Source organism: Capra hircus, chromosome 22 (assembly GCF_001704415.2).
Source record: "Capra hircus breed San Clemente chromosome 22, ASM170441v1, whole genome shotgun sequence".
Taxonomy (NCBI): domain Eukaryota; kingdom Metazoa; phylum Chordata; class Mammalia; order Artiodactyla; family Bovidae; genus Capra; species Capra hircus.
The window spans coordinates 48,078,573-48,091,407 of record NC_030829.1 but is presented as its reverse complement, the minus strand read 5'-3'; the positions used below and the strand labels follow the sequence as shown (position 1 = coordinate 48,091,407).

General features: G+C 43.0%; 2 protein-coding genes across 15 annotated transcripts in view; one reads left to right on the top strand and one right to left on the bottom strand.

The window, feature by feature from the left end:
• PBRM1 (polybromo 1) overlaps positions 1-5,945 on the bottom strand; it is a 101,934-nt gene extending 95,989 nt beyond the window's left edge. For 9 of the 14 annotated variants that reach the window (XM_018066709.1, XM_018066716.1, XM_018066717.1 and 6 more), the window contains exons 1-3: positions 5,830-5,863; positions 2,065-2,190; positions 339-491 (exon numbers count right to left, since the gene is read on the bottom strand). In XM_018066709.1, coding sequence (XP_017922198.1) covers positions 339-491; positions 2,065-2,112 — 201 coding nt within the window. In that variant the 5' untranslated portion in view covers positions 2,113-2,190; positions 5,830-5,863. Of the gene's footprint in view, positions 1-338; positions 492-2,064; positions 2,191-2,451; positions 2,590-5,829 lie in introns of all 14 variants that reach the window. The other 5 variants (XM_018066712.1, XM_018066722.1, XM_018066714.1 and 2 more) reach the window with 4 other exon arrangements.
• GNL3 (G protein nucleolar 3) lies at positions 6,096-12,782 on the top strand. The gene is made up of 15 exons (XM_005695869.3): positions 6,096-6,201; positions 6,821-6,879; positions 7,585-7,722; positions 7,824-7,928; positions 8,025-8,105; positions 9,002-9,134; positions 9,842-9,954; positions 10,200-10,317; positions 10,609-10,696; positions 11,197-11,371; positions 11,487-11,629; positions 11,713-11,849; positions 11,943-12,121; positions 12,373-12,439; positions 12,530-12,782. The coding sequence occupies exons 1-15, from the start codon at positions 6,189-6,191 to the stop codon at positions 12,613-12,615; spliced, it is 1,635 nt and encodes a 544-aa protein (XP_005695926.2). The 5' UTR covers positions 6,096-6,188; the 3' UTR covers positions 12,616-12,782.

Genomic DNA, 12,835 nt, shown 5'->3' with positions numbered 1-12,835 from the left:
GTCTACATTCTGCTTCCCCAACACTAGCCTCTAAGTTTCATGTGAAAAACTAGCTCACCTTACACATGGTTATATTCCAACCATCACAAGAGAGCTTGGCACAGGACAAGCACAGTTACTCTAGTGACTATATGACAAAATAATATTCTTTATTATTCCATAATATTAAATTATACTATTACTGTAAGGCTTTTGGCTAAATATTTTCGTGAAAGAAAGATTAAGAAGATCAAGCCAGAGGAAAAAGAAGCTTAAAGGCCTTGCATCTTAACAGCTTATCATTACAGGAAGGGTAGCGAATCGTGCAGAAGGCAGAAACTGTGATTCAAGTTACTTACAGGGTCTACAGTTGGAAGACTGGAAAGTCTCCTCCTTTTCCTGCTTGGGCCTGGTGTAGACACAGAATGGTGCCCGTCATCAAAGTCCCCACTGACACTACTGGAAGGGGAGGTAGCTCTTCTTCTCTTGGAACCCATGGAATCCAACTTCTTCTATAAGAAAGAATTAGCCATGTTCTAAAATTGAAATTTATGCTCTGCCACCAAGCCCTCAGCTGGCCACCTGCTACCAAGCTTCAGATATGTTCACTGTTGCAAAGAAGCTTAACTATGCTTTTTCAATGCAAGTCCTAGACCCTGCTTTAGCTCCTTCACTTATCAGAATGCTACACTTTCCACTGGACGGGACAAATTCAGCAAAAGTATACTCATCTGTATTTACCAATTTTGAATGACAACCACTTCTGGCCTCCAATTTACCCTGGAATGGAGTTTGAAAATCCACATAAAACAGTACACCCACATATAATGGTGTGCTGGTGTACTGCCTCAGGGTCAGAGACCCTAAGGAGGTCAGCTCTGGAGTAAGCAGCCTCATCTGTTTTCCCCAGAGTTCCTTACGATTATGACCACTTTCTAGGAAGGCCAGGATGTGTGTGGGGGGGGAGACCTGCAGAAGCAGACCCTGTGACAAAAGAGTAGGGGGATAGAGGACTAACCTTCTAGCATTTCAGATGTACCCTAAAATTAACACACTGAAAATGAATTTTCTCCATTCAGTAAAGAAAGCTTCACAAGACATAACCGAGAAAACACTCAACTTGCCATGCCTATGCTAACTAAAGTAGCAAAACTCCATTTGGAAATTTTTCTGTCAATTCAGACTAACCTTTTCAGTTCTATGAGGTATACCCCATGAGCTCACAACTTTACATTTCAGCAGAAGATCTGGAAGAATACCTCAAAAATGAGATTTTAGGTCCTCCTTGGCCTCCCAGAAACATGTAAATATTTGCTCTAGTTTTAGGCAGGCTGCTAAGTAATCTTTACACAACTTTATATATATTTGACTATAACATAAAAAATGCAACCACTGAAATGACCTGCTACATCGAGAGGGGAAGGATATATACCCAAGAAAGTCCTACAATGCTTATACAATTTAACAACAGTATCAAATAGGACACTGTGATTTCAAAGGTCTTTCTTTAAAGAAAAAAGAAAAAACTGATCCTAGGGTCTCCTATCAACATCCAATTTCAGGAAACAGACACCAGCAGCTGAAAGAATGGGTTGCCAGTAATATGGAGAGAAAAACTGGGGATTTGCAGGGAATCGCAAACAGGAACAAAACAAACCAACAAAATAAAAATTCTGGCAGCCAACTAACAAACAAAAGAAGTCTCTAACCTCTTCCCCTCAACTACAGCCCACATGGTGTTTAAAAACTGAGCCTAATATCACGAGGTTCCTTCCCCTAGGACTTAGTTTGTTATACAGTCTATTAGTTTGCTGCAACTGGCTAAGGCTTCAAAGGACTTAGGCCAAGGCCAGCCAAGTTTTGTTATTTTTATTTGTTTCATAAAAGGCTGATAAACTGGCCTAAGTTGAGTAAGACGCAGAAACTAAGGACCAAGCTTTTATAAACAATCTATGACAAGGACTCAAGTGAATCTGATGAACAAAAGGTGGGACTCTATGAAAAGGATAACAAAATTTAAGAAAGGTAGAAGGGAAAAGCCAAAGGACAGAAAAGGGAAAGGATGTAGATGATGCAGTAATTTACCAGCTTTACCAGAGCACAACCAGCTCCTCGAAAAGCCAGTCTCCTCATTATGTCTGAAGGCCAAGTGAAGCCACTGGGAGAAAGCAGGGCTTTAGAAGTGCTGATTCAATGTTAATGTATTCAAAACTGAAAGAGAAGAACAAGGCAGAGAAGGGGGAAATAAAAAGAAGGGTCAAAAGGAGTAAAAATGATTACGAATAGACAGAAAACATTCAAGCAGAACTGCGAAAGAAAGAAGAGAACTGGAGAAAATAAGTGTATCAGTTCTGCACCAACCAAACTGCTGCAAAGGCTCAGGTGCCAACAGTATCTGATATTCCTTCCATTGTAACACCAAATGCTTTTCACATGCTTAAAGATGTCTCACTGAGGTTCCCCTTTACTCACATGGAATGACTGTCAATTCCAGGAACGAAGCATGCCTGCCCAACTGCCCCCTAGTCAATAAGAGCAGAGTTCAATCACAGCTGGAATGGAGCATGAACACATGTGAAAGGTTCACATGCGACACCAACTGTTAGCAAGCTGGAACAAACCAAGAATGGCTTATGGTGAGCAGTCTGGTAAACTCCTCCCCACCAAAAAATCCAGAGAGAGACATTTCTTTCCAAAAGTCCTATCAGCATTGAAAAGATACTACACACAACTTTAGAAAGGTTTTTTTTTTTTCTTTTAAAGCCTTTCAACCAATTGGCAGAAGGTCAAAATTACTTTTATAAATAACTCACTGAAAATCAAATAACAAAAAATGTACCTCATTGGGGGGGAGAGGGCGTGGTGTATGCTGTGTGTCTGTTAGTCACTCAGTCGTGTCCAACTCTCTGGGACCCCATGGACCACAGCCCGCCAGGCTCCTCTGTCCATGGAATTTATCAGGCAAGAATACTGGAGTGGGCTGCCATTTCCTTCACTGTGTGTGTTATCAGTTCAGTTTAGTCACTCAGTCGTGTTCAACTCTTTGCTGCCCCATGGACTTCAGCACCCCAGGCTTCCCCGTCCATCACCAACTCCCAGAGCTTATTCAAACTCATGTCCATCGAATCGGTGATGCCATCCAACCATCTCATCCTCTGTCGTCCCCTTCTCCTCCCACCGTCAATCTTTCCCAGCCTAAGAGTCTTTTCTAGTGACACAGTTCTTCGCATTAGGTGGCCAAAGTATTGGAGTTTCAGTTTCAGCCTCAGTTCTTCCAATGAATATTCAGGACTGATTATAGTCTAGACCATATATTGTCCAAAATTACTCCAATCATTAATTTACTTTGATAACAACAAAAGATTCAACTTAAGTATAATTTTCAAATATATCATCATTCAAAGAACACATTTTAACATGTACTTTGAAAGTCTGGCAAGAAAAGCAATGTGGCTAGGTGGGTGGGAGGAGCAACAAGACCTGAGCTCAGAAGTGAAGACTAATAAGACACGGGTCTTCCTTCTTTAATGATCTGTTTGATGTTGGGTCACAACCTCTCAGATCTGTTTCTTCATTTCTAAAATGAAAATAGTAGTGTATATATCAGGGCTCAGTGGTAAAGAATTCACCTGCCGATGCAGGAGCTGCAGGTTCGATTCCTGGGTCAGAATCCCCTACAGAAAGAAATGGCAACCCACTCCAGTATTCTTGCCAGGATAATCCCATGGACAGGAGAACCTCCCAGGCTACAGTTCATGGGGTCGAAGAGTCAGACACGACTGAGTGAGCACACATGCAAAGTGTACATATCTCCCTTGGACTGTTTTGACAATGAATGTACATGAAATCACTTTGAAATGTCACAAGGGAAGCCCCTGAAATATCAAAGTGCAATAAAAACGTTAAGTTAAAACTTAACTCTAGGATTTCATTCTCCCTTGTGCACAAGAAAAGCAATTTACCCATTTTTGTCGCCTGACTTATAGCACAGTTTCAGTGATCAACTAATCTATTTAACAAATGTAGTAAAAGTGCACTTAAGTAAAATATTAAAAAGTTTGTGTAGTTTAAAAGGCCTGTGAGCAGCCATTCAGCAATTATTTTTCTATAAAGAGAAAAGGAATAGATTCTGAAGCTTAGTTACAACTTTTTAAATGGCATTGATTACAGTCACATGTCCAAAACCTAACAACCAATGATAAATTACAGTGGACAGTAAACAATAACTTTACAATGTGCAACTGGGAAAAAATTACTCAGTATAGCCAAATGGTGTATTCTGACAGTTTACAGACTTTTACTATTCCCCTGTATTTCCAGTGATTCTTAGTGCTGTAATTTATCTTTAACACAGTAATCTTGGGGGAAAAAAATCACTTATAATGCTGTGTGTTAGTCATTCAGTCATGCTCGACTCTTTCCGACCCCATGGGCTGTAGCCCGCCAGGCTCCTCTGTGCACGGAATTCTCCAGGCAAGACTACTGGAGGGGGTTGCCATTCCCTTCTCCAGGAGATCTTCCCAACCCAGGGATCCAACCCGGCTGGGTCTCCTGTACTGTGGGCAGATAGCATTCTCAGCTTTCAGTATTTGTTCTATGCCTGGCTGCTTTTTTAAAAAACTGAAGTGTGAACAAACTATATGTATTATGTTGCAGCCTGTGTTTGCCTTCGAGAATATTCCTGAGTCAACATTCTCACACATGATGTTGGAAGCCTCGAAACTAGCCTATCACACAGATACAGCAATGTACTAATCTTAGGAGTTTGGGTAGAACGTTAATACTTTAGGTATTTTGGACACTCCCAAAGCCCAAGAGGTCAAAACCCTTCTATTTATCCACACATGTCCGTTACTGATTTGACTTACTTTTTCAAAAAATAACTTCCAATTTTTAGACATAAAATATGGGAAACCTGTTAACAAGTGATAAAGCAGAAATTATACTGCTCTTTTGTACTGAATCTACTTTGCTTCTGAATTGTACTTGGGAAAAGAGCTCACTACTAAATGGAAAAAAAAACCCTAGAAATCACTGAGGAGGGATAATTTGCTGGAAAACAAGTTAACAGTAATGCTTTATACTCCAACATATGTTCCTATAATCGTAGTAATAATTTCTATATCCATATACCGTGTATTTGTCATTTGTTTTTCAGGATTCCTCCTTAATTTCTGCCTATCTTTCTTCACCATTAAGTCATCAACATCTACCCTATAACAACGAAACTATGCTTCTTTTTCAATAAAAAAATTTTGTTGAGATGGAAAATATTAAAAGCCAAAAATGTACACAATTTTAAAACCTCGATTCTTCGTGGTGTTGCACGGAAAAAATTATATCTGCCCTCCATGACAAATACAACTCCCACTGATTTAAAAAAAACACTCAGTCCGAACAGTCATCCGGAAAGTATTAAAAAAAATTTTTTTTACTAGGAGAGTTTGTGTCTGAACCGTCAAGAAACGACAACAAAAAAAAGAAGCCCTTAACTGCTGAGGAAATGTAAGACTTTCCCAACCTGTCACCGGCACGGGGAACTAAGGGAAACGTTGACAGCTTTGAAGCTGCCCGCGACGGGAGCTCGGCCAGCCGCGGGGGGCGGGAAAGCGGGGCGCGGGGAGTTTTCGGGCCGCGGCGCGCCTTTGTCCCTGGCCGCAGGTGCGGCGAGGCTGCCGGGCCTGTCCCGAAGCCCCGCCGCCGGGCCCCGCCCCGCGCTCCCGGCCCGACCGGCGCGTCCCCACCATCGGGGCGGGGCCTCCGCCGCTGCTCCCGCCCGCCCGGGCCCACACAAAGGCCCGGCAGTCGGCCGAGAGGAAGCGGCCCCGCCCGCCCCGGGCCCGGCCTTACCCAGCCGCTCCGCCGCCTGCAGCCCCGGCCGCCGACAGCCGCGCCCCGCCCCGTGGAAGCCACGGCTGCTGCTATTGCTCCTCCGGCCGCGGCCGCTGCCGTCGCTCCAGCACCCGCCGCCCTCACCGCCCTCACCCCTCCCGGTACCGCCGCAAAACCAGTTCCGCGGCCGTCGAGCGAACCCGGCTCCGCACGACATTGCGTGCGCGCGCGCACGGACCAGCGGCGGCGCGCTTTACGGCAGCAGCGTGAGTGCGTGACGCTCGGCGGAGGCCTCAGTTGGCACGTGGCGCGTGCAGAGGCACGTTGTACCTGTGAGTGCTGGTGTAACTTCGGGCGCAGGCCTTTCGGCTTCCACTATGAAGCGGCCGAGTGAGTGTGGTCAGGGGGCGGGCGTGGAGGGGGCGTTTGTGTCTGATAGTCGACGAACCGACCAGGGTGCTCTGTCTCCCTGATCCCGCCTAGAACCGAGGGTTGGAAGGCCCCACGTGAGCCGCGCGGTCTTGTGTGCAGAAAGAAAGTCTGGGCCCCAAGGATGGAGATCAGGCCAGAGAGTCATGAGGACCCAGTGTCTGAGCCAGGTTTCGGGCCTGGCGTTTTCCCTTGTGCGGCCTCGTTCGGTCTGGCTCTGGTGAGGTCTGAAAACACGCACTGTTAGATTTTCTTCTGTGGTTCGTGCTGTTTGACAGGAAGTGGCAGTTCTGGGGTTATACGCTCCTGTGTACGATCCCAGTGTAATTTAGGAAGGTGGAAGTAGGGAAGCTGGATCTACAACGAATCTGTTAAGTTAGACTCTGGGACTTGGCTGGTCCGTGATTATTTTTTACCACGCGCCCCACAATATTATTAAATTATGTTTCAGAGCCAGTTAATGCAAAAATGGATGTGACCTAAAGCGCGGTCATCAAAAGCTAAACAAACTGATCATTTGTGGATAAAATCGATTTTGAAAAACAATAAATTAATCCTTTTGTGATCTGTTGCTTTGTAGAATTAAAGAAAGCAAGTAAACGCATGACCTGCCACAAGCGGTATAAAATCCAAAAAAAGGTAAGTCTTGGAAGAGTTATGAAACTTAAAGTTGCTCAGTCGTGCCCGACTCTTTACGAGGTCAGGGACTATATACTCCGTGGAATTCTCCAGGCCAGAATACTGGAGTGGTAGCCTTTCCCTTCTCCAGGCGATCTTCCCAACCCAGGGATCAAACCCACGTCTCCCGCATTACAGGCGGATTCTTTACCAGCTGAGCCACAAGGGAAGCCCAAGAATGCTGGAGTGGGTAGCCTAGCCCTTCTCCAGCGGATCTTCCCAATCCAGGAATCGAACCCGGGTCTCCTGCATAGCAAGTGGATTCTTTACCAACTGAGTTACCAGGGAAGCCTGGAAGAGGCTAAATTGATTTCCGGCCCCAGAGATGTGGGTTAACATTAGTATGATTTCACTAATGGAGGTTTAACTAGAACAGAGGTCAGATATACCTGGTCAGGAGGTCCGATATGGTGCAAGCTCTTAGGGAGCAGAAATAATTCAGTGACGTGTCTGTAAATTTTGATCACCATAGTAGCAATTGCTGCAAAAAGAGTCCTGGTGACATTTTCTTGCTGTTTTATACATAAACATGCATGTTCTGTTTTATGGTTAAAGTTCTATGTTTCTAGGTTATTTTACAGATATAACTTAAACTGCAGCCACATTGGCTACTCACTGGAATTCTCTTTATTATTTCTGTAAACTGATGAAATACCATTATGATAGGTTCGAGAGCACCATCGAAAGTTGAGGAAAGAGGCTAAAAAACGGGGTCGAAAGAAGCCTAGGAAAGACCCAGGAGTTCCAAACAGTGCTCCTTTTAAGGAGGCTCTTCTTCGGGAAGCTGAGCTAAGGAAACAGCAGGTAAGATGTATTAGCTCACACTTTCAACAAGTGTGTGGGTGTGTGTAAAGTTACAACAGCAAGTCACTGGCTCATGCATTTATCTTGTGGCTTGATCACAGCTTGAAGAACTGAAACAGCAGCAGAAACTTGAGAGGCAAAAGGAACAGAACAAGAAAAGAAAACTTGAAACTGACCCTGATGTTGAGCTATCTAACACAGAACCTGTAAGAGAAGTAGTGGTTACAGTCATGAAAAGTAGAAATGAGTCACGTCTACTGACCTTCTAATTTTGTATCCTTTCCCTTGTCTTTATCCCCCAGGAATCAGGGCAACGCAAAGCTAAGAAAGCCAAGACAAGCAAACAGAGTCCGAAGATGCTGCACTGCCAGGAACTTAAAAAGGTATCATAGTCTAGGTTAGTGTCTAAAAGTGGTTGTGAAGTTTAAAAGACTTAAGAGTCATCTTTCTTTTCTCCTGACACCAACTTTATAGAAGTGGAAGTAGCGTTCTCTTGAGCGGGAAGAATTCTCCAGCAAGTTGGCTTGGTCTGTTACATTTAGGTGAAAGAAATATTAAAAAAGGGGGGGGTGGCCATAGTCCCTGTGACCATTATATGGTCACATCAGGTCTTAGTTGCAGCACACAGAATCCTTAGATGTAGCACATGGTATCTGGTTCCCTGACCAGGGATTGAATCTGAGCCCCCTGCATTGGGAGTGGGAGTCAAAGCCACTGGACCCCCGGGGAAGTCCCCAGAAATATTCTTACAGTTTTAATTTTTTTTCATGGGAACAGATCCCCATAAGCATGATTTACAGAACTGGCACTTGGTGTTAAAATAACACGTTGATACAGTGGCTTTTAAAGTAGTAGTAGTACTACTCTAGTAGTACAAAAGATTCTAAAATACTCTGCCAAAACCTACATGAGCAGGGTCAAGGGTGTCTTGGGGTAGCACCCCCATCCCCAAGACCTTATTCTTCTGAGCTCACTCCCTCCTGTGAAGAGACCCTGGCTGTGTTTCTCAGCAGCTCCTGGCAGGGCCATAAGGATCTTTCAAACTACATGATTCAGAATGGGGAGGTTGCATATTTAGATAGTGGGAGTGTTTCCACTCTTGAGATCCACTTTGATCGGAAGCCACTGAACAAACCTGTGTCTGTCATGTAAGGAATGGTGAACACAGACATGAGATTCACCTCTGAGCTCACTCTGTTGAAAAGACAGAGCCAGTGTACTTACATGGAGGGTGGTGCCAGACTGAGTGATGCTGTTCTGACAGCGTCTGCTTTGACAGGTGATTGAAGCCTCAGATGTTGTGCTAGAGGTGTTGGATGCCAGAGATCCTCTTGGTTGCAGGTGTCCCCAGGTAGAAGAAGCCATCATCAGGGGCGGACAGAAAAAGCTGGTACTTGTATTAAATAAATCAGGTAGGTGAAAAAGGTAGGCTCTTTATGTTCCATATGCACTAATGAGGTATGAGGAAAACATGTGAACAGTCTTACTGTCTGTGAAGACTCGTAAGATCCAACTCTGACCTCAGTGAAACCAGTGCATATACATGAGCTCTTGTTGCCAGAGACAGTGCTAGGCTAATAATAAGAGTGTAAACTTTCTATACTCGGCTTACTGTGCAGTATATTTCACATAGGAAATGATACCAGAGTGCCATATTCCCCATACCTGCACAATGTCCGTATGTGGCAACATTTAAGTGAAATACGTGGTTATGTATCTGGGTTTAAGCAGCAAGGACAGGAACACCCAGGAACAGAAACCTGTGAAACAGTAAGGATAGAATCTAAAATTACTCCTGGGTGGGGGGGGTCAATAAACTTGGTTGCTACCTGATAGTATAATTCTGGAAGCATGGCCCTAAAGTTAGTACAGTAATAATCTAGAAGTTGACTTAATCTTGAAAAGGTGAGCAATGCAGAGAACTGAAGAAATACAGAGGTGTATGTACTGAATTGTGTTAAACAGAAGCATGTTGGGGTGCAGACTGTCTCCCAGTCTTACAGTTCAGATACTTTTTGAAACCTGGGGAAAGGCAAACCTGAATGATAGCCATAGCTTGCTAGACTTTGCAAATTCATCTCAACAAAATAAGCAGGATTTTATTCCTAATCCCTATCAGATTTGGTACCAAAGGAGAATTTGGAGAACTGGCTAAGTTATTTGAAGAAGGAATTGCCAACAGTGGTGTTCAAAGCCTCAACACAACTTAAGGACAAAAGGAAGCGTATCAAGGTACCCTTAATTTAGTGCTGGGAAATGTGGTTCTTTCAGATGGGTGAAACATGATGAGTGTACAAAATCTTGATTAAAAAATGAAAACTTATAAGATCCAACTCTGATTTCATCCAGAAATAATCTGAAAGGCAATAGAATGTGGCAGTTTTAATAGATGAGCTTTGGAGCCAGAGTGGTTGGGTTTTATCTGGTGGGTTGTCCAAAGTAGTTAAAGTAATCATTTTGGATTTTAACTTGTGAAGGTAAAGAAGAAAGCTGCTCCGTCCAAAAGTGAAGCCTGTGTTGGAAAAGAAGGCCTTTGGAAGCTTCTTGAAGGTTTTCAGAAAACTTCTGGCAAAGCCATTCACGTTGGGGTAATTGGTGAGTTTCAGTTCACCATACTTTTTATCTTTGCTCAGTAACTGCAACTCAGCACTATAGGTAATGTTAGCTTCTAAGAACTCTGATTACTTGAATTAATAATCTTTTCCTGCCCTTTTATTACTTGTGCAAGAAATGATGATACCAAGAGCGGTCTTAGTGTTGAAGTGAGGACGCTCAGATCCAACTCTGATCTTGCTATAAAAATCAGGCAGGCATTAAAAAAGAGTGGAAATTTGATCATTACTAGCATATAATGCCTTTTGTAATCTGTGGATTTCCCATTTGTAGGTTTCCCAAATGTGGGGAAAAGCAGTGTCATCAATAGCTTAAAGCAAGAACAGATATGCAGTGTTGGTGTATCCATGGGGCTCACGAGGTAAACTGAGTTCCACTGTTGTGACATTTCATTATAGATGAGCAAATATGATTTTGGTTATTTTAAGGGAGACAATATTGTATTTCTGTTTATTCAGTTTTTCTACTCAGTGAAAGGTGGGGAATCAGCCACCGTTAGGCTTGGGGAAGAATGGATCTAGTAGAATAGCTGCCCACAATCTAGTTTGAAAGATGAGCACATAGGTTCAGAGAGGAGAAAGCTGCCTTAGAAGAAGTGATGTTCAAACCTGAACTTGGACTGAATAGAAGTCTGCCAGGTAAAAGGGAAATACTTATGAAGCAGCATGTGTTTAGGTCATAGTGTTTCACTTTAGAACGGGAGTGTGTTTTAATGGTTTTAGACAAACATGAAGCAAATGATGATAAACTGGACCTGACAGACTGTGCTGAGTTTGTTCAATCCAACCCTGAGCTTCGTGTTCTCCCCCTTGTCCTTCAGGAAAACTAGTGCCCCGTCAGTTACCATCTTTCTTGTTCCAGGTGCATGCAGCTTGTCCCCTTGGACAAACAAATCACAATCATAGACAGTCCGTGTTTCATTGTGTCTCCACTTAACTCTGCTCCTGCACTTGCTCTGAGAAGTCCAGCAAGTATTGAGGAAGTAAAACCACTGGAAGCTGCCAGCGCCATCCTGTCCCAGGCTGATGCCCAGCAGGTAAAAGAATCCCCTTTCCCTTGAGTTCCATCTGTCTTTCATTGGAAGCTTTTTTTTTTTTTTAAACAACATTCATCTATATCAGATAAATGAGCTTTGTTTCTCTTTTTTTAAGGTAGTACTGAAATTTACTGTCCCAGTCTTTACGAATTCTCTGGAATTTTTTACTTCATTTGCTCAGAGAAGAGGACTGCACCAAAAAGGTGGAAGCCCAAATGTAGAAAGGGCTGCCAGAGTGCTGTGGTCTGAGTGGACAGGGTAAGGCTTCTTTCTGTTGGCTTTTGGATGATCACATAGAAGAAAGGAACTGATTTTTGACCATACTTTGTTTTTAATATCAGTGCTTTCTTAGTTTACTATTGCCATCCCCCTGCATCTTGGACTCCTCCTCCACATTTTAATGAGAGCATTGTGACAGACATGAAATGGGGCTTTGATCTGGAAGAACTGGAAAAGAACAATGCACACAGCATACAAGGTAAGCATGGCTTGTGTTAAATTGCTATCTTCATCAGCTGCCAGGCCAGTGAAGGTCTTGTCTGTTTATGTGGGCTATGCTTACTTTTCCTAGCCATCAAGAGCCCTCATTTAGCCAGTAGCATCCTCTTCCAGTCATCGGGTCTGACAAATGGAGTGATAGAGGAACAGGACATATCTGAAGAATTGCCAAAACAGAAAAAACAGAAGCAGGAGCAGGAGGAGAGCTATGAAGATGTCAAGACAGATCAGGGAATTGTTGAAGAAGGTGATGTAAGTATGTCATGCATGAGCTTTTTAAGCTAAAGTAAGTTCTCTAGAGTTATAATGTAGAACAAATGCAAAGGGGCTGAAGGCAGAAATAGAAATTAAAGTGTATCTATTTCATGACTTAAGATTAATCATTAGTCTTGATTTTGTACATCCTTTACTGTGTACTTCCAGACACTTTTTTCTGGGTACATAATTAACTTGGATTAGTGAGCAGGCAAGAGCTACCAATACTCTCTCTCTCTCTCCCACAGGATGAGAGCTTAGACATGTCCCCTGCAGAAGAGGCCTGTGAGGCACTGCCTGAGAAGTCTCAAGCAGGTGAGTGGGTGGAAAGGTCTTCCAACAAAGAAGTATGATACAGAATTACTTTTACTTTTTTTTTTAACCTCACTTTTCTTTACAATATAGATAAGCAGTCTGCACCATCTTTTGTCTTGGATAAAATGACTGAAGAGGAAGATGATGCTTATGACTTCAGTACAGATTATGTATAATAAAGCCTTGTCCTGTAGAGTTTTTTGTTGGTGGTGGATTTTAACATTGTGAGCAGACTGCTGCTGTTCTGCATGTGATGTACCAGTTTGTTAGTGGTTATGACATAAGCTATGTAAATTTTGTAGGTATGTATATAACAATATATTCATTAAAAAATCAGGCAACTTAGTGTCTAAATTCTATAAAAATACATCTCTTAAATAGTGAGCAGGTAGAAGT